Raw genomic sequence first — 26,118 nt, forward strand, 5'->3', positions numbered from 1 at the left:
CAGTTGTAACATTCGTAAAAGTGGCCACTTTTTAAAATATGCACGAACTTTTTAAATTTTAAACTATTAAAAAAAAGTGATGATGTTAATTATGTATGATGTTTATTTTAAGACATTTCATTTGAATCTTTTCTCAAATATTGGTAAACATTACTTTCGGTAAAAAATTACATTTTTAAAATTAAAATATAAGGAAAATCGTGAAATAAAGTATTATGTTCTGAGTATTTCAAAATATTCTTAATTAGTCCATATTTATTTTTTAAGGAATACCACTAATAAGCTGCACATGGGGTGCATTTTTGGAAAAAAAGTGGTGATTGTAATATGATTTTTTTTACAGCCGTTTGTTATATTTAGTCGCCTTGTGGCCACTGGTGACCGTCAGTTTTACCCTATACTTTTAACTTCTCATTTTCCAAATTCGAAGGGCTAATTCTAAGTTTCACTTGCATTATAGCTCTACTAAAAGGCAAATGTCGCAATTCTAACATTTTATTTTTTATGTATTTTGTCTTAAATTGGTTTTATTTATAAAACTTGAAAGAAAAAGAATAATAATTTACATTTTATGCTATAAATTTTTATGGTTACATTAAAAGTTTTGTTGTAAAAAATACCACTTTTTGAAGCCTCTTCTGTAAAATTTAGTATTGAATTAAATCAATTTTTTTTTTAAGTTTGAGAAACGTTATTAATTTCTTCGCTATATCTAAATTTGTATAATTCTTTTTAACGCAAGTAAAATTTATTTATTTTATGAAAAAAAGTACTTTTTATGTCATGCGATAGCATTTTCAATCTAATTTTATTTTTTTAAAGGAAATTAGTTAGATGATTTGAAAAATATTTAGTAATGACCGCTCTTAATATGTATTTTTAGAACCGTCAAGGAAAATGGAGTAATAAAAAAAAGCATTTAGGACTACATTATGTAACTACAATATTTACATACATACATGCGTAATAATTACAACTACTTTCATAAATTTCAATAATACCTATAAGCAAGGGAAGAATTCTATCGAAATCTAAAAAAACCTTTACTGAAAAGTAGACTGAAAACACCAAAACCAATTTGATTGCCTGACGAAATTTGGTGTTTCTAATAATTGCCTTTTTGTAGTTTGTTTATTGAAATAACTCCCCTCATCACAATGTCTAAATATATGTATATATACATATATATAAACTATTTTCCAAATTTAGACACCTAAACGATGTATTAATCTCTAAAATTTCTGGGGAAGGGTCAAGCTTATATTGATACAAAACGCTTAATTTGTTATTTCTTCTGAATTGATTTTTTTAATGGTGCTCTTAACAATTATTGTGAAAGTTATAAATGTTCAAGTTCTATAATGGAAGCTTATTCAGCGTTGACCATGATTATCTGAATATAATATGTTATTCAATAAAATAATTACGTAATTTTTTTTAAAAAATTGTCACGGAATACGGATGTGCTTACTTACTTAAACTTATTTTAAAGAAATATAACAATAAATAACAACTCTTTTCTTTATTATATCAATTTCCATTATTCCAAAAGTCTTGCCAAATTGGTATTTTTTTAAATAAAATTTTAATTTTTTCTTCAAATATTGAAAATACTTGCCCCATGCAAAGCATAGTCAAATTTTTCTACAAGATAAACTATATATCTTAAAACTAAAGCTTTGTTTTGAGTTTATAGTTCTCAAACTGGTTTTTTTTATTCATTTTGCTTGGCGAAAGGGCTTCATAAAATACCCCTAAAAAAATCTTGCAAACAAAATTCTAAAATCAGCAGACCTTGTAATTAAGTACGTTCTTAATGAAAACAACTTTTATTACTTTTAAAATATATCGTCTTAACACAATCTTGCAGGCGACATTAAAAAACCAAACTCTGCAATGGCTCTTTCTACCGTACCTGCAATGGAAGAGGTGATGAAGTGCTAGGGGGCTCTTTAACCTTAATGAAGGGAAGAAGAAAAAAATATATTTAATAAAAAAAAAAAGAAGAAAACTCGTCTTTGTAGGAAGCAAACAAAAGCGTATGCAAATAAGCTCTTTTCTTCTATCCCGTGCACAATAGCTCCTTAGATTTTACCACATAGCACTAATGGAGCTGATAGCTGTTAATGCGATCCTTTTCAGATAGGCTTGTTGCCCAATTGATTTTGCGTTATTTGATTTTGAAATAATCGCTATTTTTCCATGGCCGGCTTATGTAAGAAATTATCTATATGCTTTAAAGTTTCAACGAATTACAAATATCGTCTGATAAAGAAGTTTATGAGTAATGAATTGTTTAGTTAATTTTAGAAATAATTCTACGTATAATTTTTTTTAAAAAGGCTTTTTTTTTACTAATAAATATTTTGGTAATATATGTGATTCTTTTCAGATAGGCTTGTTGCAAAAGTGATTTTGTGTTATTTGATTTTGAAATAATCGCTTTTTTTTTAATGTTAAAAACTATCTATATGCTTTGAAGTTTTAACGAGTTACAAATATAGTCTGCTAAAGAAGTTGTTTTTGAGTAACGGATTATTTAATTAAATTAAGAAATTATTCCACGCATATTTTTTTTAAAATCCTTCTCTTTTTTTGCTAATATTTCTTTTGATAATGTATGTGATCCTTTTCATGTAGGCTTGTTGCCCAATTAATTTTGCATTGTTTGATTTTGAAATAATCGCTCTTTTTCCATGGCAGGCTTAAGCAAAAAACTATCTACTTGCTTTTAAGTTTTAACGAGTTGCCAACATCGTCTACTAAAGAAATTGTTTTGAGTAACAAATTATTTAGTTAATTTGAATAATAATTCTACATGTAATTTTTGTTCTAAACTGCTTGTTCTAAAATTGAAATTCTAACACATTTTTCGCTGAATTGTGAATCCAACAATTGATTTTACATCAATTTGTATTAATAATTTTAGGGCATCTTTTTTATTTATTTATCTTGTCATTAGAGTTCAATTTGTCATACATTTACAACATTATTTGTTGTAATAAACGATTTAAAACTCGTTTTTATAAATAAAAAGTGCTCGGAGTTTATTGAGAGAAGGCAAGTTATAAACGTAGCTCTTCCCTTTGTAGTAACTAAATTAAATATTTAAAAATAAAGTTTTAAAAAATGTTACAAACCTTAAGCATGCACATCATATAAAAAATTATTTTACTATTATTATATAGTGAGCACAACATTAAATCACTAAATAAGAAGACCATAATTCCTTGTTTTTCCTTCCTTACACTTGCCATGGATTAACAATTCTTTCCTTTAATTAACTAATCCTCAATCTTGCTATTTTTTGTAATTAACAGAATAGGAATTTTAAAATGAAAGTTTTTCGTTTTTTGTTTCATTCATTTTGTCACTATGAAATTAAAATTAACGCACTCTTGTTGAATTCTCAGTTAGCTTTTCACAGAATTCGTTCATTTTTAATTAAAAAAATATCCTTAAACGCATCAGTTGATGGTTTTTATTTTCTTAAAACATAGTTTTCATTTTCTGTATTCAACAACCATTTGCCATGGTGGAGCTTTTTTTTCAGATAATTTGATACAGATTTTAAGAAAATAATTAAAGTGTTTTACAAGATTCCAACATTTTTTTAAAAATTGAATTGAGTTTAAAGTAATCAAAAATGTGTTTTAATATATACTGTGTCATTTTTTCACTCTATGTATTCTAAACTTTTTGTTTAGTTTTCTCAGAGAATTTATAAATACGGGTTTACGACATTATGTTCCTTAGTGAATTTTACTCCTGTTTGTTTTTCCGTTTTCCTCCGACTTATGTCTTCCTGCATCGTTTTATTTATCTCTTTTTTTTTTACCTTGGGAATGTAAGATCGTTCCTGTTTTCTTGACTGAATAGCTCTAATTATTGTTTGTCTGGAAAACCGCTTTCGAACCATATTACTTAATAAAAGAGTGATGTAATTATACCATAAATTCTTCTTCATTTTTTACTAGATTCCTTCACTTCACCCAACAAAAGCCAAGTATCTATCCTCGTTTCTCAATGCTTTATCTTTTTAGAACCATGTTAGGAATAGCAAATAATTTTGACCCCGATCAGACTACGTGGACAGCACCTGAGCTGGCATCTATCTTTCCAAATTACTACGCCACAACCGACTAGATAAATTTCAGCCATTTTTTTTACTGTCTTAGCCTTGCTGTGTACACACTGCTTAATCGCTGTCAGAATTTAACTCGTGACCCCCAGTTCTCCACCAATCAGATATGTTCATAAAAAAAAATTTCTTTAACACTTATTGCCGATGATGTTATTGTCAATATTTTCTGCTATTATCAACAACGCATGGACTTTTTACTCCCAGTTTTTCTTCTTCTTTTTTTTTATGTTTTTATACTATTTTTCGTGTATTATCGTTCGGAGACAATTTATTGCTTACTTCTACTTTTTTCTATTTTATTACATCCATTGTTATCGCTTCACACCTGCAGAAATAAAACGTCTATGCACATAGGGTATTATATTCATTCTATTTAATTTAGCTATTTAAATTCATTTACGAGTAATTACGTTTCGACGTTCATTTTAATTTATTTTTAAACACCCTAAAAGTACTTTCTCACCCACTATTCATTTCAATACTACGAAATTAAGAATCGCTTTATTTTTATTCAGATTTCTTTCGTTTTAAAATTTTTAAACAAGTTCCTATTTTGAAGACCTCTGTTGTTTGATTTCTGCGTAAAAACGCCCTCTAGTTTCGAAACTTTTCATGTGTCGCCTCTTTCTGCCCCAGTCCATCGGCACGCGAATGGTTAATTGATTCTTCAAAAGATTTATTTCCATCCTCATATCTAAAGGGTGTTTTGTCTCTCGAAGAAAAAATAAGTTCTTATTAGCATTGTGGTGACAGGCGCTGAAAGCAAGACAGATTATTGCTTTTCAATGGTGCAACCTCGTCTTTCCTCGACTCTCATAAATATCCGGTCAAAAAAGAACATTTATTTTTTCATTCCTTTCAAAATTCTTATTTCATCTACTAGCTGAGTCAGAATAGTTTGAAAACAAATCAACACCCGAGCAGCCTTTGCAGCAACTCGGTGTGTTTTTAACCTTAAGTTTTTTTTTTAAAGAAATTTTGTCTGGAATGATTAATTTGTCTAGAATGTTCAACTGTCAACTATCAAGATTTGGACTGCTTCTTAAAATAAATATTTAGTTTGTGTGCTAGATTTTTTTTTCTGCTAGTGATAATAGTTGTGAATTTTTTTAGCATTTCGATTATGGCACTTTATCCGCATTACTCAACAATGAGAGAAACATTGTAGAAATGATGAATGGCGCCATTGGTGTAAATATCAGAGCTGTGGAGTAGGTAGTTGAAATATTCGATTCCAACTACGGATTTTCCTTCTCTTAGCTCCAACTCCGACTTATATTCCATTAAAAATTCCACCAAATAATAGAAATTATTAAGTAATTTTGTATTTTATATAATTTTAAAAGCCGGTGTTGAATAGCCGACACAATTCTGATTTACGACTATCAATGTTCAACTCCGTAGCCTTGTAATTTTGTGTCCAAACCAGAAGACAAGGTCCTTGATCGAGCAATGGAACAAACTAGCCATTGTGGAAGACTTTTTGACGAAACTAAACAGATTTGCGTTACACGGAGAAAGAACTACAAAAATTTCCCGCGGTTTGCTCGATGGCTAGGGGATTCCAATCCATAAATAATCCACAACTGAGGATATTTTATGTCAGAGATGTAGTCAATGCGAGCGGGGAGCAGAGTTCGTATCAGCCAGCCATAGCTGGAATTCGAACCTGGATCTTCTCATGGTGTGACGAAAGCTCTATCCTCTGAGTCACTATGACTCACTATTAAATAATTGTAAATTTTAAATTATCTGTTATTATTTTTGTGTGCGATTAGAGAGTTTAAAATAGTTTAGAAACACTTCAACACCTGAGCCACCTCTGTGCATTTTTAACCTTATGTTTTTATTAATTTTTTTTTTTAATTTTTGTCTGGAATGATTAATTTGTTTATAATTTGGAACTGTCAACTTTGATTATTCGAACTATTTCCTAGCATAAATATTTGTTTAGTGTGCATTTTTTAATCATTTCTATTATGCCACGTTATCTTCATTACTCAGCAATGAGGGTAATAATGTTGAAATGATGAGCATTGTCTTAAATATTAGAGTTATGGAGTCGGTAGTTGAAGTGTTTGACTCCAACTTCGAACTTTCCTAAAAGCCTAATTTCGACTCCAATTCAAACTTAAACTCAATTATAAATTCGATTAAATAATAGAAAAGTAATAAGTCTATTAAGTAATTGTTAATTTTAAATTATTTGTTTCAATTTCTTATATGCGATAAGAGAATTCAGAATAGTTTGAAAACAAAGGATCCGACCAGCGTTTGCAGCAACTTTGTGCATTTTAATCTTCGAGTTAAAACAGCTTTTCAACGTAATGCCATTGAACGAAACATTAACTATCATAATTATTCAAGACATTCCTATACCCTTTCATAAATTAAAAAAATTATTACATGGTTGCAGTAGTTATTAGTAATTTCGCTATTTGTTAACATGTTTTAGCAAACATAATTTTCAAAGTATTATTTCATTTAAATATCACAATTATTTAAGGCCATATACCGTATCATAAATTAAAAAAATTATTGCATTGCTACAGTAATTATTAGTAATTATGGTCTTATAACTTAAAACGTGTTATACACCGAAGAGCCTATTAAATACGGTGATATGATCTTTCAGATCTCGGGGTTTCATTCATTACAAAACGCCTTTAACATAAAATATATTTAATAACAAGAAGGATGATGATGATGTTACAGTGTTATGGAGGAAAACTGTGTAGAAAACTGATTTTACATTGCTGCGCAGAGCGCCATCTATTGAGTATTAGAAATAATTAATATGGAGAAATAAATAATATTAACACACTTCCCCCCGATGAACTCTTAGTTCATAACAATTTAGTCATTTCATATATTAATCAAAGTTATTTTTCTCAAATGTAAGGTACCAATATTTAAAATATAATATAATCTTACCTTTTACAATATGAGCCCTTCTTAATTATATAAAGATTATAATGCAATAATATTAATTGAATTCTTAAAATAATATGTTTCATGAGCATTAGTTCAAACCTTTAACAAATAAATGAAATTATTTAAATTTGAGTAAATATCAATTGATGAAATTAAATTATCATATCATGAATAATAAATCAAGCAATTTTCACAACACAAATTCTTTCACATGCAAAATATTTCAATTTTAAACAAACAAACATTTAAACAAGAAAATATATATGTATGCATGTTTTCTTTAAATCAAAAAGTTCAAATAATATCTTAAGATAAACTTAATTTGTAAGTTAAATGAATATCTTAAGTAATATTGTAAAATAAAATGTTCAAATAATAATAAATGTGAATTTAAAGTTCAAATAGAATGTTCATATTAATTTAATTGTCCACTTCTAAATTATATAATAAATTTATAGGACGTTTTATTATTGACGTATCTGTTTTCAAAGCACATGCTCTTATTTTGTTATCACGTCCTTGAAATGTTTCCACAATTTTTCCAAGTTTCCACATGCTCCTTGGAAGTTTGTCATCATGAATCAAAACAATATCATTTACCTTAAAATTTTGATTACCTTTATCCAAATTTACATAATTGACAGCTCTTAAATTTAAAAGATAATCCCTTTTCCATTTCTTCCAAAATAGATTTATAAGTCTTTCTCGATATTTAAATTTTTTAATTATCATTTTTTTGTCAATCATGCAGTCAATACCGGATAACTTGACTGACGGTAAACTTATTAATCGTCTTCCAAGTAGCATGTGGGATGGCGTTAGAGGAAAAGTTTCTGGAGAATCTGTAGTCACGTAAGTAATAGGCCTCGAGTTAATCACAGCTTCTATTTCACATAGTACTGTTTCGAGTTCTTCACTAGATAAAGATGTTTTCCTCAGTAATTTCCGAAGAATGATTTTCATTGAACGAACCATTCGCTCGTAGAATCCACCCCACCAGGGTGCTCTTTCAACGATGAATTTCCACATTATTCCTTTTGAGGAATAAAACTCACTCACTTCAGAACTGCTCAAAATAGTCCACATTTTTTTCAATTCAAACTCTGCTCGTTTGAACGTCTGAGCATTGTCTGAATAAATTACAGAACACAGTCCTCTTCTGGAAATGAAGCGACGAAAAGCAAGTAAAAATGCTTCAGTTGTTAAACTGGAAACAATTTCCAGGTGTATCGCTCGTGTAACTGCACAGGTGCATAGCATGATGTAAAACTTACTGTCAGAATCTTTCACAAATAAGGGTCCAGCAAAATCCAGGCCAGTAACTGAAAATGGAGGTGACTGTTCTATTCTGTCTTTAGGAAGAGGAGCCATAATTTCTCTTCCTGATCGAACATTGAATCTCTTACATAAGACGCATCTTCCAATTATTGACTTAATAAATTGCCGACCTTTCGGAATCCAAAACTTCTCTCGTACCTGCGTTAGTGTGTCTGAAATACCAGAGTGTAGGGTCTTTTCGTGTGCTTCCTTCACTATCAGTTCTGTATATTTAGTTTTTGATGGTAATAGTATAGGATGTTTTTCATAATAGTTCAAATTGGAGTGCTGTAGTCTTCCACCCACAAGTAGAATCCCTTTGTCAGAAATGAACGGATTTAAGTCTCTGATTTTTGAGCACTTCTGTAAATGTTGTCCTTCCTTTAAGCAATCTATATCCTTACTGTAGTTCTTTGCTTGTACGTGTCTCAACCAAAGGTTTTCAGCTTCTTCTAATTCTTCTGCAGTTAAATCATTTTTGATTCTATCTTCTTTCTTCACTCTCAAATTTGTTATAAATCTTCTAATCCAGGCTGTTATTCGGTAAACCTTCTTAATAGAACTAAATTTGTGGATATCGAAAATTGAATCGTGAACATTATTTTCACTTCCATAATTAACTGCAATAAATTTTGATCTCTTTTCTCCATCTACATCTGATCTTCTAAAATTTTCTTCGTTTTTCGGCCATTTTTCTTCTCTTAATGTCAACCATGTTGGTCCATTAAAAATAGTTGCACTTGAGAGCAAATCATTAGCACTGCATCCTCTTGATATGATGTCAGCTGGATTATCGTTTCCCTTTATGTACTTCCATTTAGTAGGATCTGTTGAGTCAGAATATAGTATATAGTTGTTATTTATTTGAAACACCTTCCTAAAAGTATCCAATAATCTGGAACCTATAAGAGTGGCCATCAGTTCCAATCTTGGTAGACTCAACTTCTTCAATGGTGCAACGCGTGCCTTTGAAGTAACGAAGCTTACGTAAAAATTTTGATTTCTTTCATATCGAATATATGCAATCGCTCCATACGCCTTCTCACTTGCGTCACAAAATATAATTATCTTATAATTCCCTACTTCGGAACAGCTATTTTCTTCATGAAAATAATATCTTGGTAGTGAAAGTTCCTTTAATACATTTACTTCCTTATACCATTTTTCCCAACTTAGTCTTAAAATATTTCCAAATTCCTCATCCCATTCTAAGCCTTGTTCCCAAATTTCTTGAAGAGGAATTTTAATTCTAATCGTGAATGCTGTTATATATCCCATTGGATCAAATAATTTCGATGATATGCGTAATACGCTTCTCTTAGTATTTTTCACATTTTCCAAAGAGTCAATTAAAGAACTTAAATCTAAATTAAATTCATCCCTTAAAGTATTCCAAATTAATCCTAAAACTTTTAAAGGTATTGTTTCTTCACTAGGATATTTTTCAAATTTTGTGTCTTGCCATTTTTGGCATAACTCCTTAGAATTACTCTTCCACTTCCTAAGATTTATGGATGCATCCTTTAATATTAATTTAGTGTCCCTGGATAATAGTAGTCCATCTTCAATCGTATTTGTACCAGTAATAAGATCGTCGACATACAAATTTTCATTTAAAACCTTACAGGCCAAAGGATGAGATTCTTTATAATTTTTGATATGATACTTTATTGTTCCAGCCAGTAAAAATGTTGATGATTTTACTCCGAAAGTTACGGTTCTATTGCGAAAAACCTCAATTTTCTTGGGAGGGAATTGCTCTGACCAAAGAAATCTAAGATAGTCCCTATCATGTTCATCAATTAGCAATTGTAGGAAAGCCTTTTCACAATCAGCAATTATTCCTATCTTAAACTCGCGAAATTTTAATAGTAAAATTAAAAGATTAGGGTTTAGATTGGGACCCGATAATAAGTTATCATTTAGAGAGTAGCAATTTTTTTCTTTAGCCGAAGCATCAAAAACTATCCGTAACTTTGTAGTTTGTTTATCATTTCTAATTACTGGATGATGAGGTAAGTAATAAACCATATTTGGAACTATTGATTTATCATTAACAGGTTCTATTATTCCTTCCGATAATTGTTCTTTAAAAATACTAGCATAATTATCATGCAAAGAAGGATTTTTATTAAAACGCGATGTTAAACTAATTAACCTTCTTTTAGATAAATTAAAATTGTCAGAAATGTTTACCTCATCTTTAAATGGTAATTTAACTACGTATCTGCCATCCTGAAATTTTATATTTTGTTCAAACTGTTTTAAAGTTTCTTGCTCTAAAGGTGTATTCTGAATTTTATCATTTATGCCTAAGCTTTCAATATCCCAAAATTTCCGTAACTGTAAATTTATATCATCACAAGAATTATTTTCATTAGTTAATTCCTCACAATTAAATTTTTCCTTACAATAACATAAATTTTCAATGATAGAGTCATTTTTTAAATCTGAATGAGTAATCCCAGTTACGCTTCCGCCGAGTAATGTTTCGACATAAAACAAATCTTTAGTCAACTCCTTTTTTTTTCTTTAGCCGAAGCAAACCCTTTAATAGCATTTAATGCAATTCCACCCAGTAAACTCTTTAAATAAGTAAATTTTTGTATCTCAGTTAAACTTTCGTTTTCATGGATCGCGATTTCAAATTGATTCCAAAATTCAAGCCATAATGTTGTTTCTCCGTAAAATTTGTTTATGCTTAGTTTTGGGAGTTTAACTGCATTACTTATTTCTGGAATAAATTTAGATTGTGCGCTGTTAAATGATTCTTCTCCTCCTCTACTTTCTTTATTGTTTTCTTTCAAAAATCTTGCGATTCTAGATTGCCACTTTATTATTTTTTCCGAATATTCTTCAATTCCAGTAATTTCATTTTCTATTTCCTCACTTTCAATTAGTGGTTCAATTCGATTATTTATTGCTTTCAAACTTTTATTTTTATCAATTAACTGTTCCTTATAATCTATTAATTCTTCGATCTTTTCTTTAGTTTCAACATTATCATCATTCATCAAATTTTCAATCTTTGTTATTATTCGAGTTGTTAAAGAGCGAATTGTTTTTCCTTTGTTTTTCAAATCATCGTATGAATCCATAATTTAAATCAATTGCACTCACCTTTAATCAAATTCTTAGCTCCAGGTTGGTGCGCCAATATTAAATACGGTGATATGATCTTTCAGATCTCGGGGTTTCATTCATTACAAAACGCCTTTAACATAAAATATATTTAATAACAAGAAGGATGATGATGATGTTACAGTGTTATGGAGGAAAACTGTGTAGAAAACTGATTTTACATTGCTGCGCAGAGCGCCATCTATTGAGTATTAGAAATAATTAATATGGAGAAATAAATAATATTAACAGAGCCATTACATTATGACCACCCTCCATCTATAACAATGGGGTCGCCCAGGTTTTCATGGTTTCTCGCCCAGAAACAATGTTTTCATGGGACACATTAGGACCCATAATGCTCATAGAACAATCCCTGACGTCTGTAAGCTACTTGAACATAGTTGCAGACCAGGTTCATCCATTCATGGCAACAGTTTTTCCTGCGGGGATGGTGTTTACCAACAGGATAATGCACCGTGTCATAAGGGTCAAATCGTTGAGGAACATTCCAGTGACTTTCAAGTCATGTCTTGGCCCCCAAATTCACTTGACCATAATCCAATAGAGCATTTGTGGTCCTATTTGGAAAACCAAATTCGTGTTGCCACTCTATCCCCTCGCAATGTGAGGGAATTTCAGGACCAGTTGATGAGCGCTTGGTACCAGATACCTCAGACTACTTATCAGCACCTTGTGGAATCAATGCCACGGCGGGTGCTAGCAGTTTTGAGGACTGAAGGCGGTCCTACATGTTATTAGCAGGGTGGTCATAATGTAATGGCTCTTCGGTGTATGTCATTATGTTTTAAACATACATGGCATTATTCATTTTCAATTAAGTAAAACTTTATGCCAATATTTTTTATTCTAACCAATGACAAAGTAATCATTTTCTTTGAAGCTAATTTTTTTTTGATAATTTATCTTAAATCTTTAAAAAAAAAATACTAAATGCAAGAATAATAATGATCTATATAAATTTGTTTTGTCTGTATCACAAAATAAATAAACAAAAAAGGAACGAAAGAAATTTCGAGAAAAGGATTTTATTTAAACTTTTCCTTCCCTTTTTCGCTTTTAAAGTAAAGATGAAAGAGATTGAAAATGAAGAAAAAGAATAAAACAGATTCCTGGATCTATTTGTGTCTTGGCACTAAAATAAAAATAAGGAGAAAAAATTGAACCCGGTTTAAGGAAAAAGGAATGGGATTCGGAAGAAAAGAAGAAAAAAAAGGCTAGAAATAGGAAAGCGAAAACAGGTACTGACCATAGCTCTGCCAATCCCCTGTATTTTTACAGTGACAGCTACGATTGGGTCATTGTGACTCTTGGAGTTGGCCACGTTTTCTTATCTGACAACGGGGCAAAAATACGCGTGTGGAAATAAATTGCTTTTTGTCGCACACTGGGAGATACTGGGGGTTAGGCCACGGTGAAATTTGTTTACTTTTCTCGGACGGGGATATGGGTGAAAAGTAATAAAAAAGTGGTTTTATATGGGAAATGTCACAGACCTGTCACCAATCATGACAAAAGTAGATATGTCTGTGTATTATCCCTTGCTTAAAATATCTCTCCATGTGAATTTAAGAATATTGGAACGATAGATCTAATTCTAAAGAATATTAGTTTGTATAATTGAAGACGAAGTTTTGACATCCTGTATCCATAGATACTTTATATTATAATAACAAAACTAAACCACACTCAGTGGCGCGACAGTCCATAGAGGGTCAACGCCTATTGTGCCCATCTCTGTTTTCTTGACCTTTGGATTCTGGGGTGCAAGAGCAGATGTTTCGGTTAAGTGGTCAACCCAACGCGGAACCCCCAGTGTTTAGTTCCCAAGCGTGCTTGGTACTCATTTTATCGACCCACTGAAGGGATGAAAGGCGATCAACCTTGCCCGGCCCGAGGATCGAACCAAGGACCTGTGCCACGACAGGTCGTTATTATAACACTCTTAAGAAAACTTTTAATGTTGACAGCTGGAGCACATTTGCTGCAATTTTAAAGATCCCCTTCGGACAGAGAAGTATTTCTGCTTTCTCCATACTTAACTCCGGACAATTAAGCATCTGGAATTTTCCTCATTTATTAAGAAATTAATCATTATTTTTAATACTTTTCCTTTAATTTTATCCATTAATTTTTTTTCTATTGAACCTAGTTACTCAACATTAAATGTGCACCCTTTATTTATCAAATTATTTTTAAAAAAATTATCGCAAATGTACGAAACTTTTTTATTACATTAAATAATGTCTATTTTAAACTTTGACTAATATTTTTTTTTAATTTTCAATATTTTCTAATTTTTCACGAAATTTTTAATTTTGGACTTTTACCTCATTATAAAGTTTGAATTGGAACTAAACATTTAATACTTTGTTTTATAACTAGTTGAAAAAGCTAATGAATCAATAAAAATATACATGAAAGATTTATTTTCAAAATTGATCGAGATAAAAAGCTGAAAATTGACGAATCATAAAATGACAACCTCGAACGAAATATCAACAGCTAAATTGTTCCAAGAGTGATATGCAACTTCAAATAATCGTGTGTTATCAACTAATGATAAACGGAAAGTCATTAGCGTATGTATTATAGGGACAGACAAATTCGGATGGGATATTTTGTTCTGTTTCAATGCAATGTGGAAAAACGTATTACTGGGAAGTCCCGTTGATATTTAAATGGTTAGGGTTCAAAGAAATTTTAAAACTTTTTCAAAGTTCCAAGTTTGCATAACATGTTAAATTCAACCATGTATCTAATCAAGTTAAACCGTAATACAGGGTAATCTATATTTAGAACTAAAATTCAGTTCCACTTGACACCAAGATTTTAGTTACGTTACTAACTGAACCGTATATTCTACTATTTTTAAACATAAATTCTGTTAAATGCATATTCATAACACAGTCTTATCTCGATGGTGATTTCAAGTACAAAGAAAGAATAAGTAAAGTTATATTCTTCTTTGGAAGGAATAAGAAGACAGACACAGGTCTAGGGTTTCAATAGCCCTCGGCAGAATGAAACATAGGAGCTATATTTTCAAATTTCTAAAGATGAAACATGCTGAAACTTTAAAAGTGACACAAGTTAAAACTGTAAAATAACACACACTAATGAGTATGGAACGCTGAAATATATAATTACAGTTATAATTAATTTTTGTTTTAATTATATTAAAATTTTGAAAATATTAAGAATTACAAATTGTTTTAATTTTGAAGCTTAACTTGAGGGAACTAAGGAAGCATTGCCCCAAATAGCATTTTAGGCATTGCCCCAAATAGAAGAGTTACCAAAACAAGAAAATACCCCCATTTTTCTTATATTGCTGCATAGATATGTATGACTATCTACTCAACACAATGAACGGTTTAAAAACCCTTGTCGAATTATGAGCTGTCTATAGTATAAATTAGGATTGATAGAACAAATTATGCAGAAAGGAAAATACGTTTCGGTCGCTGAGGACACATTTATAAACTTGTTCAAACTAAAAATTAGTAAGACTTAGCTTAGTATCATAGTACATATACTGAACATAATAATCAACATTTTTATCTATTAGTCTTTTTTACCACGTTTATATAAACTTGCCTTTGTGTATGTCTGTCCGGGTGGAATTTTGTAATCGATTTTAAACTAACTTCCCGACTAGCTACAAACTTCAAATTTGGCACATAGTTCAGAATCGGATGACAATGCATGAAAATGAAGAGAAAAAAGACATACAAAGTAAAATAAAATAAAAATTTAAAAAAAAAATTATTTAAGTACTTTTAGTTTCAAATACAAAGAAATGAAACATTGCTTCTCTTGTAATATTGGAAGTTTAAGCATAAGAAAAACGTACGGCGAATTCGAAACGTATGTGTGCGAAAATCGAGGGGATAAATCTGTGGTAATGTTGATATGGTTGTTACATTGACAATTAATTTCCTAACTTACAGCTTTAAAATTGTACTTTTTATGCTTAAACTTCGAAAAATATGTCAGAAATTAAAAATTGTGTATTTTCTTTTTTAGCTACTCCAGCAGAGACCGAACCTGATGTTGCATTGTATGTGGGAGTATTCGTTGCTGTGGCTGTTTTCGTGGTCGTAGTTATAGCCATGGTCATGCTTGTACGTCGTATCAAGGGTCGAGATCCTTGCATGTATAGGGGAGCTGGTACAGGTAAGATCTCCTCTTGGTGATTATACTTCTAGATAAATAACTGAGTAAAAGAGCATGTCAAGTTCTACTTAATCTCCAAATTATGCAGTTAAAGAGCAAGTTATTGTTCACTGTAAATAGAGAAACTCACTATATTCTGGTAAAACCTAAATTAAGGTAATTGTAAATGAGGAACTCATTTTGTACATATGCCTCTATTTAATTTTCTCATATTCAAGAAACTAATTATTCATATTCACTTAATATTTTCTTTCATTAAACTCTTCAATTAACATTTGCCATACAATTTTAAACTAGGCTGTATAAGAAATAATGATTTATATTCCGAAAAAAATTTACGCAAGTTGATCGATGCCATCTTCACTTTCATATCTTAACAATCCAGAAAGAGAGGAAACCTACGGAATTGAACCTTTTCAAGTTGGTGTAAGTAGAAAAAAAAATCAACAGTTGCAGTAGATAGTTAAACTGCATTCTGCATGAGGAACCACAGTTTTCCGCAGAAATTCCTGAAACTTGCATATTTGGGAGGGTTGAATTCTTAATTTACCAAATAAAATTTCACTTTTACCGGATTTTTTGAGTGAAATAAGCTTTCAAATATCTCATCTCTGTAATTGAATGAATATTATTTACGATTTTATATTTTTAAATTTACAAAAAGAACGCTCGTCTTTAGCAGCATTTTCAAAAACATATTGTGATAAACGACAGTTTATTTGTTAAAAGCAAAATTTTTTAAATCTAGACTTCACTTAAGTTGATGTCTTTTTATTGCTTGAGTCACAAGGGATTTCTAAAGATTCCTGAATTCTCAAATTATGAAACTTTTATGGAGATCGCAATAACCTACAGTTTAGGCACCGATATTGTTGATTAAATTGTACTATTTTATTGGTTTTATAAGCACCATTATTTTTTTTTCAAATCGATTAAAGTCTTATGGTGTAAAAAATATAGTATAGACATCTGTGACTATATTTTTTACACCATAAGATTTTTTACACCATAAGACTATATTTTTTACACCATAAGACAAAATATAAGACAAAATTAGAACGACCTATTTATAAATATCACATTTTGAATAGCACTAAGATTAGCCGAAGTTGTGAAGCGTTACACTTTTACTGTCTTAAAACTGATTAATTTATTTAATAAAGAACATGGTTTAAAAATTTGCAGACAAAAGTCTAAAGAATCAATATAATTTTTAAAAAAAGAGCATGTTGACTAAGTATCAAGACAATAAAGATGAACACAAAACGGTAACTAAAAAAATATTCCTGTTTAAATAAGTGAACCTATATTACTAGTTAAGTATTTGACTATATTAAAAGCATCTCACGTGAATTTACAAAATCAATTCCTAATTCTGAATATTTTAAAATATCACAACACTCAACAAGCCTTCAAATTACCGTAAGTTACCATTTTATTAAATTGTTTATTCAGTTTTTTTTTAAACATTTAGAATTAATTTTGTTTCATTACCCATTCCGTCTTCTAAGAATGTGCCAAGAAAAAAAAATCTAAAGGCTTAAGTCAAGAACATTCAATCAAGCGTTAAAAGAAGGGAAAAGTCGCTCGCTGGAATAGAAAAGACGACAAAAGACAGCGTCAAAGAAAAGGATTAGTCCTTTTTATTGCCCCATTTATTAAGTAATATTTGACTTCCGTTCCTCGAGAGGTCCTTTCCTTGATTAAGTTTTTCCCCCGCCATCTTTCACGTTGCTTTCTCTCCTCAAAAAGCAAACACTTGAATGGGCAAGGGCTGCACGTCAGCTTTTAGCTCTGTTGCTCCATGGAAAACGAAAGAACGCTCGTACAACAGGTCTAGGCAATAAATTGGGAAACGGTGAAGAAAGAAAAACGATATGAAAAAAGAAACTGTTTTATTATGAAATATGTTTGACTTGACAAACAATGAAACGCAATTTTTTTCGGAGATAAAGTGAATACCTATACATATATGCGCATATATCTATATGGTATCAGGGGGAAAAAATTCTACATGAAGCGTTTTTTAAAAAGTGGAAAAGGGATAAGGAGAATGCATTTATCAAAAGCAGACGAGCTTTCAGGAATTCGATAAATCTATCGAAGGACAAAACCGATATTTGAAAAAAGAAGAAAAAAATTAACTTTAGTTTTTGTTCGTGTTAATTTTAATTTTTTCTTCTACTTTTTTTTTCTTTCGCCTTCTTTCGTTTTTTTCCTTCTCTCTCTCACTCTTTTTAAACAAGTGAAAAGATTTTACCATGTGTCTGTTGAGGAGTTCTTTTTATTTAATTGGTTTTGAGCTTTTGGGATCGCTTTCACCGACTAGTTAAATCCGTTCTTTCAGAGTAAAAGGGATTCTTAGAATAATCGCACCCTGTAAACAAATTATGCCCTTAAATTGAATGGACATTTTATTTTGTTAAGCCTAATGTTTTTTATGATACTTTCTTTATTTCGACTCCTTATGTTGAATGCATAGTGTCTCCCAGTAAATACATAGTAAAATTCGATAATTTTTATTTGAACATGCATCTTAACTTTAGTCAACGAGTTTAGAATTAACTCGCAACTTCACGTCTATCTGCTACCAATATCACAATATAGTAATTAGATACAGCCAGTAATTACATACCATTACTTACAACCCAGGGTATTTACACAAAACATCGTTGATAAGAACCTAATATTAATTGAGGGTTTCAAAGCAACCAACTACAACAGGTGAATACAACTTTTTATATCAAACATTTTGGTCAAATTATTGTACAACGGGGCAACTCTTCTCATCACTTAAATCAATTAGAATATCTTAACACTTGCTAAATTAACGATAAAACACCGAGAAAAGGGAACTAAGGACACTATCAGAATACTCTAAAATCATTTATTTTTGAAAGAAAGAAAACCTTGCTGATTATCTAGACTTTTTTTTTCTTCTCTTGATCAAATTCCAGATATGTTGTCATCATTGAAAATATAATTCTGTTGGAAAATAAATAAATATTCAATTTATTATGGGATACTGGAAAACAGAAGTGTAGTAAAAGGATACAGCCATTCAAAAGAGTGAGAAAAAAATGTTAATTGTATTTTTAGGGGAAATAAATACTTTTATTTAGACATTATTGTTTACATTTTTTACAATAAAACTTGAATTATTTATTTCACTAATACTCGCTAGTATTTTAGTTGTTTTCTCCATGTAAAAATTGGGGAGTAGCACATGTTTAGTATCCAAGTACAAATAATTTTGAAAATTGTCAAATTGTGTGAAATGATATAGTATTCAGAAAAAGGGGTTCGAACACTCTTTTCTCAGCGCAAATAATAAATTTTTGGCATTTGTAGCAAATTTCTGTTTATTATCTTTAAATTCGTGTGAATTCAGGAATTCATCGGCCCTTCAAAGGCTTTCCCTAGATGTTGGCACTAATTTTGTTTCCGTTTTACCATATTCATCGGTATAACTTATCACTTCTTCGATTGATTCTGGAAATATTTGCTGAAACTAAAGTTACAACATTTTCATCAATTGATAGATGAACATCAAATTTGATGTTCCTGGCATTTTCTATTAACTGTAACCAATACTAAATTTCTTCTTCATTAATATCGAAGCTCATCATTTTTAGACGAGACGGTACATGGTTTGCTGTCGAGAGAGTAGCAGATATCCCCAAGAAGTTTCGATGGTAATATAAATTAAACTAAACTAAACTCAGTGGCGCGACAGCCCATAGAGGGCCAAGGCCTATTGTGTCCATCTCAGTTTTCTTGACCTTGGGCTCTCAGTTTTCTTGACATTGGGCTCTGGGGTGCAGGAGCAGATGTTCCGGTTAGGTGGTCAGTCGAACGCGAAACCCCCAGTGTTTAGTTCCCAAGCATGCTTGGTACTCATTTATTGACCCACTGAAGGGATGAAAAGCTGAGTCAACCTTGCCCGGCCCGAGGATCGAACCCAGGACCTGTGGCACGGGAGCGCGAAGCGCTACCACTCAGCCACCGGGCGTCGGTAATATAAATTAACAAACCAAAAAACAATATTCTCCTTATAATTTATTGGAATTTCAAGTTTTTATAGTCAATGGTAACTGTTTAATTTTACACGACGTTTTAAAGAACTCGTCATACTCACAGCAATAAAGATTAGGTTCAACGTATATACTCTTTAAACTGGTAAAAAAAAAAAAAATTCTTATGTCACACTTTCTAAACATCTTCATTCTTGTTTAGTAAATGCCTCGAAATTTTAAAGTGTTTAAATTTTTACTAACCAGTGTTCCATTTTATCTTCAAATAGACGTAACTTTCAAGCGTTAACATATTTCTTAATACGTCACCATCACGGTTTTACCCTTTATCGTTCTATTCCTTTACAAATTTCCATCACTACATTTTCAAAATGGCGAAAACTGAAGCAAACTACAAAAGACTTTTCTCCGATATCTTTCCAAGAAGTCGACTTTCCCCAGAATCCACTCTCTGAATTAAATGTTGATAAAATCGGAAGCGAAATCTGTCCTCTTCTGAGAAATGTAAAAAGGGAAAAAGAGTGGGTGGAACAAATAGGTTTTCATCTGCAATTCAGATGGTTTCCTCGAAGAATGGTTTCAGTTTGAATTTTCCTTTAAGTGAATCCACAAGAAGAGATGGGTGGTTTTGGACAGAAGACGAATCGTCCTGATTTCCATTCGTAATTTCGTGATCTAGTTTATAGAATCTAAAAGAACTAGAAATATATATAACCGTTATTTTCGTCAATTTGGTACTGAATAATATAAAAATGCATTAATCAATTTCTTCTTAGAAGAAAACGATCGCCGCTGTAGAGCAAATGTTGAATTCGTACTTCTTTTTCTGACTTTGTTTACTGAAGTTCAAATATGAAGAAAAAAAATTCATAAACTCTGCTTTATTTGATTGTTAAACAATTTTTATGGTTTTGAAGAGTTATTATTCCTAGTTTCAAATTATTAAAATTCGAAAAAAATCAAAAACATATTATCACTTTACCTGAACTGTCTATATTTTAAAAGTATTCAAAAATATATAAATATTAGGGGGGCCGGAAAGTATTGTCGTTTCAGTGCATTTGATATTTGTTATCAAGATTTTATTTTTAATCAATAATGTATTCACCCTCGTTAGCAACAACCTTTCATTGCCGGATCGAAAAAAAGGGAATTGGTTTTTAAGAGTAACAAATATTTAATGAGTCAAAATGACATTACTTTCCGGTCCCCCTAATGCAATATACCCTCTAATACTAAAAGTATTCGAAATATTATCTACAAAATGTAAACTCACTAAACAGCGGGCTTCGTAAGCGTATTATATAACATTCGAATGTATAAATTCTATTTAGTTTTTTATGGCATGATACTGCTTATAAGCATCACAACTCTGATTGATTCACTTTTGTAAATGAAATTTGAGGAGAGTTATTTTTCACCAACATTTCAATTACTGTTTTTCTGCTAACTACAGAAAAACAGTAATTGTGATGTGGGTTAAAACTACAATTCTTTTATTTTGCTTTTTTTTTTTTTGCTCATTTTTAGTATAAATATACTTCTATTTTGAGAAATATTCTAGTGTTGGTGACACAATACACCAAATGTTAGAGATATAACAAAAATGTTAGAATCTTTTTTCAATTTTGGTGTTTGATAGTTATTTTATGAACAAAATGAAAAATACCATTTTTTTTTTTCATTTAGTTATAACACAATCATTTTAGTTATGAAAAAAATAGAAGGAAAAAAAGACAAACGGAACTTTAAAGAAAATTTAAATTTTTATTTTTTTCTTTCTCAAAAGTACGGATGAACTTTGATACAAGGAATTCAAAGAAAAATGGTAAAAATTTCGAGACATAGAGAAACGAATATTTTTATAAATTCAGTCAAAATAATAACTGTACTGATATTTTAAAAGTTGAATTACATATATTTACTCCAAAAAACTATAAAAAAGATTAAAGTAGGACAATATATTTGATTTTTTATTTGATTTCACGTTTTGCTGAAATTCTTACGTTTCATAGTCTTCCTTTTTTTTTGTATATATCTCGAAATGAGTTTGCCTATTTTAATATGTTTGATTATTCCTAATCACCATATAAGGAAAACTTTTTCCACATAAACTAGTTGCTCATCTTGCCTATCTACTTCTTTAAGAATGGATGATTCAGTCAATTTCTTGTCATAGCATTCTCTTTCTTATTTGGGTTTCAAAAAATAATTCATTTAATTGTTCAATAAAAGTTTTTAAACTTTGGAAATTTAAAAAAAAAAACATTTTAAATTCTTTAGGAAACTGTAAGTAAAATTGGTGATCACAAATATTTCCTGAAATCATGGAGAATTATCAGGAAATGCATTTGACCAAAAGAAGTTTTTTTTTATATTATCACCATATCAAACATGATTTTTTCTTGTAATATGAAAATTCGAGTTATTGAAGTTACTGATATCAAGGTTAGATTATAATTTAATTGAGAAAGTTTTAAAATTATTATTTATTTTTTCCTAAATTCTCGACATTCCAAAACTATTCTATATTATCGAAACCAGATTTTCAGAAATGTATGTTTTAGCCCACAATACACAGAACTGCCAACTACTATGCTTTTTGCAAAATATTTTATGGAGTGATGGACAATTTGAAACTAAAGCTTCAGAGAATTTTTGTTAATTTTGCTTACATTTTAAAATCCTCACCACGAGAAATTTGAAACAAAATGGCGTTTCATATGAACTTTTGTATCATTAACGCAGGGGTTGACAAACTTTTTGATCATCGACCCCTACATAATTTTTCGAAATCTCCATCGACCCCCATAAAAGTAATTTTCTGTTAATTAAGATAAAACTCTATTAGATACTGTGTTTGTACATTTATTTTATGATTTTGAACATTTATTAAAGTAATAGTACATAGTGTAACAATAGTTTTATGAAAAATATTTTAATGTTGAAATATAAATACCTTAATATTTATGAAATAATAAGTAATTATAAGTAGAAATAATAAGTAAAGTAACTACGGATTCATTGCTTCTTAATCAATGACATGGGTGTGCCTGGTATTTTTTTTTTTTTTTTTTGCAAGGTTCGTTATATTGGGCTCAAAATTGGTCAATTTTAATTTTAAATCCCCTCGAAACTCCATATTTAATTTATTTCTGTTCTTAGTTAAGATTGAATTTACGTGACTGAAACCGACTTCAACCATATAGGAACTTTGAAATGCTATCATAAATGGCTGAGCTATTTCGTGAAGTCTTACATATTTTTGCATTATATTTATATTTGTCCAAAATTTGCTTATTGCTAAATTTTTAAAAAGCGTCTTTGCTTCAAATCCCCATAATAATTCAGCAAGTTCATCTTGCAGGTTGATGTCCACGTTTTCAATTTGAGCAGAAAATGGCACAATAATCCAATCAGGGATGTCAATGTTTTCCAAATCAACAAAACGCAGTTTAAAATCATCGCTCAATTTTTGAAGATTACCTGTATATATTTCCAAGTCTTTTATTTTTAATTGTCACATATCTGAGAAACACTGATACTCCTTCGACTAATCGACCCTTCCGGTTCGGATCGACCCCCATTCTACCCCCTGGCTCAGATCGACCCCCGCTTATGTTAAATAGACCCCTGGGGGTCTATATAGACCACTTTGGCAACCTCTGCATTAACGTGTAGTTGGCGAGGAAAATAACTTTTTATCAGATTTCCAAAACAAACAATCATACATTAAAGCATTAACTTATTTCCACCTGAAGAAGTTCTCCCAAAAAGCATACAAAGTTGCAAGCCCTGCATATAACATTATTTTTTTTAATATAAATAAATAAATTCTTAAACGTTCTTTTTAATTTTGTGAGTGCTTTTTAATAAGCTTTATAGGCACAAATAAATACTTACCGTTATAGTAATTGCATGCAAATAAACAGTACCATGCTTGTAATATTTATAAAACTTGTTCAGAAAATTTTTAATATTCTTCGTAATTTAGAAGTAAACCGTTTAATTTGGAATTTTAAGATACAGATTTTCTTTTACCAGTATCTAAAACTAATTTTGATTAATTAAATAAACTTATGCTAACCTAATTAATCACATTATTATGGTTTGCTTATAGTATATAAATTTTATTTGTGATAATAAATTATTAATTTTAAACAGCTCATTCAAAATATTAGAGACTTAATTGTCTCTTTTTCGGTTCCTTTTCAATTAGTTATTATTATGTGGCGTAACTACCACTACGATTATTAAACAATAATTGTAAGACATGCTAACTTGATTGAATCATGAGGTACCTTTTGATAGATGAAGGTTGACATAGTCGATAACTCCTCCCCCCACATTGGTGACCTTCGGACGTGATGTGAACACGCCTACTTCGATATGAACACGCCTACCTAGACAGTAACGCCCACTTCGATGGATGGTCTAGATGGAACAGTTGACTTGCTACTTGTGACTGCGACATTATCCACCTCCTCGCGCTGTTGCTGCTCTGTCTCGTCTCGATCATACACAACGTCAGCCTGCATACACTCGACTGCTAAAGGCAACACAGGAGCGACTACGACCGTGAAATTAATACACCTCTCACATTTAGCACTCAAAAACCCGGTTACCTTAATCCAGCTCTCCCGGTCTTTCACAAGTACAGCAACTAGTGGTATTTGTTCATCGAATTCTATCCCTGATAAAATTCTGGTAGGGGAGCATTGTGACGTAATTATCACTACAATTATTAAACATCAATTCACTGTTATATAAGACTTGCTAACTTGATTCAGTCACGAGGTACCTTCAGATAGATGAAGGTTGGCATTGTCGATATCAACTCTCCCCACAATTATATTAAGTTATATATTATTTTATTGTATTATTTTTTATTTCTTTATCCATTCATATAAATTTGCATTTAATTAAACAATGTATTCTTTTACATATTATTGTATATTATTACAAAATCCATAAGTTAATTCACATAATTTCTCAATCAGTAATATATAGCAGTACTTGGAGGCACAAAAATCGGTTTGATGACATAGCTGACATATTTAAACAACTCGTAAAGCAACTTTGCGCACGTGATTTGAATAAGTCAGAGTATTCAACTGAATTAAATTATATCGATGATTAGAATTTGCTCACACATTAAACAACAGAAAACAATTCTTCCATTGCTTTATATTTTATGAATTTTATGTGCTGTCTGAAATAACCTTACTATTTGAAGGCACATATCTTGTCAAAATGCATAAGATGAATTCTTTGGCTTATTTGTCCTCAATGTTCAATGAGACATTCTATACACTAATGTAATCGAATTTTATTTTGAAAAGAATGTTTCAAACGACTATGCAAGCAGTAGCAGAGTTACAACTCATCTCCCTCTATTTCAAATACTGTCTGTGAATACACATTCAAGAACATTGACTGTTGATGGAAAAAGAGTCCATCTTTCTGCTCGTATTTCACTTTAATAGCTGCTGCTGTAACTGGAAAAGAAGTGGGTTAAAAATATCTTCTTATTTTACATTTATTTTACCCAAAAGTTTTCCATTCAATTTTATTTTTGAGAGAGAGAGAAAAAAAACGAGCTCGTCTGGATAATGATGTCAAACGTCAAGAATTTAAAATTTGTGTTTGCTAGAATTTTTTATTGTAATTTTGGTTTTTTTACTTTACTTACGGTTAAGTTTTTGATAAATTCGATTAAAAAAAGTATCAAATAAATGCATTTTAGAATAAGATTGAACTATGAATTTATAACCTATTTTTTTTATCATGAAAATTAATAAAATATTTATAAATATTAGAATAATAATTTTTAAATTTAGATGAATATCGTTCCATTTAGAAATTAGGAAATGTAACCAATAAAGGAAGGAAATCATTTGGAAATTCTCTTTGGTTTGAATCATGGTTTTTAAGTCGTATACTTAAACCCTTTGACGCATAATTTTTATTAATCATAATTTCCATTTTTTTTTTCATTATTTTGTATTAATTTAGGTCAAAAATATTGTATTTAGCATTTTTAATAATTAAATACAACATGAAACATCAGTGTCTTTCTCTGCATTAACTCTTTAAATGCCACGCTAATTTTACATGGCTTGCCCGTCTGGCCAAAAGGATTTTCTCAATATGTATTGCATTAATTTCTTCAAACCATTCTAGTAACGATAATAATATTAAAAAATAAAAGCTTTAAAAATTTACTCGAATTATGTGTTTCTAATAATCTTCGCTTAGTCGGTCACAGGTGACTCCAGTGGAGCTAGGAACAAACTCAGTGCCGGTCACCGGTGACCCCCATGGCATTTAACTTGTTTAAAAAAAAAAACATGGCTTACTTCCTAATAA

At 30.5% G+C, this 26,118-nt stretch overlaps 1 protein-coding gene across 1 annotated transcript in view; it reads left to right on the top strand.

Moving 5' to 3' along the window:
* The window catches only part of LOC107437991 (netrin receptor UNC5C), a 300,076-nt gene that overhangs the window by 235,294 nt on the left and 38,664 nt on the right, over positions 1-26,118 (top strand). Inside the window, exon 6 of the mRNA XM_087165445.1 lies at positions 15,566-15,715. Within this exon, the coding sequence (XP_087021571.1) occupies positions 15,566-15,715 (150 nt within the window). The remainder of the gene's footprint in view (positions 1-15,565; positions 15,716-26,118) is intronic.

Source organism: Parasteatoda tepidariorum, chromosome 1 (genome assembly GCF_982258835.1).
Source record: "Parasteatoda tepidariorum strain Cologne lab strain chromosome 1, Ptep-v5.0, whole genome shotgun sequence".
In the NCBI taxonomy this organism is placed as follows: domain Eukaryota; kingdom Metazoa; phylum Arthropoda; class Arachnida; order Araneae; family Theridiidae; genus Parasteatoda; species Parasteatoda tepidariorum.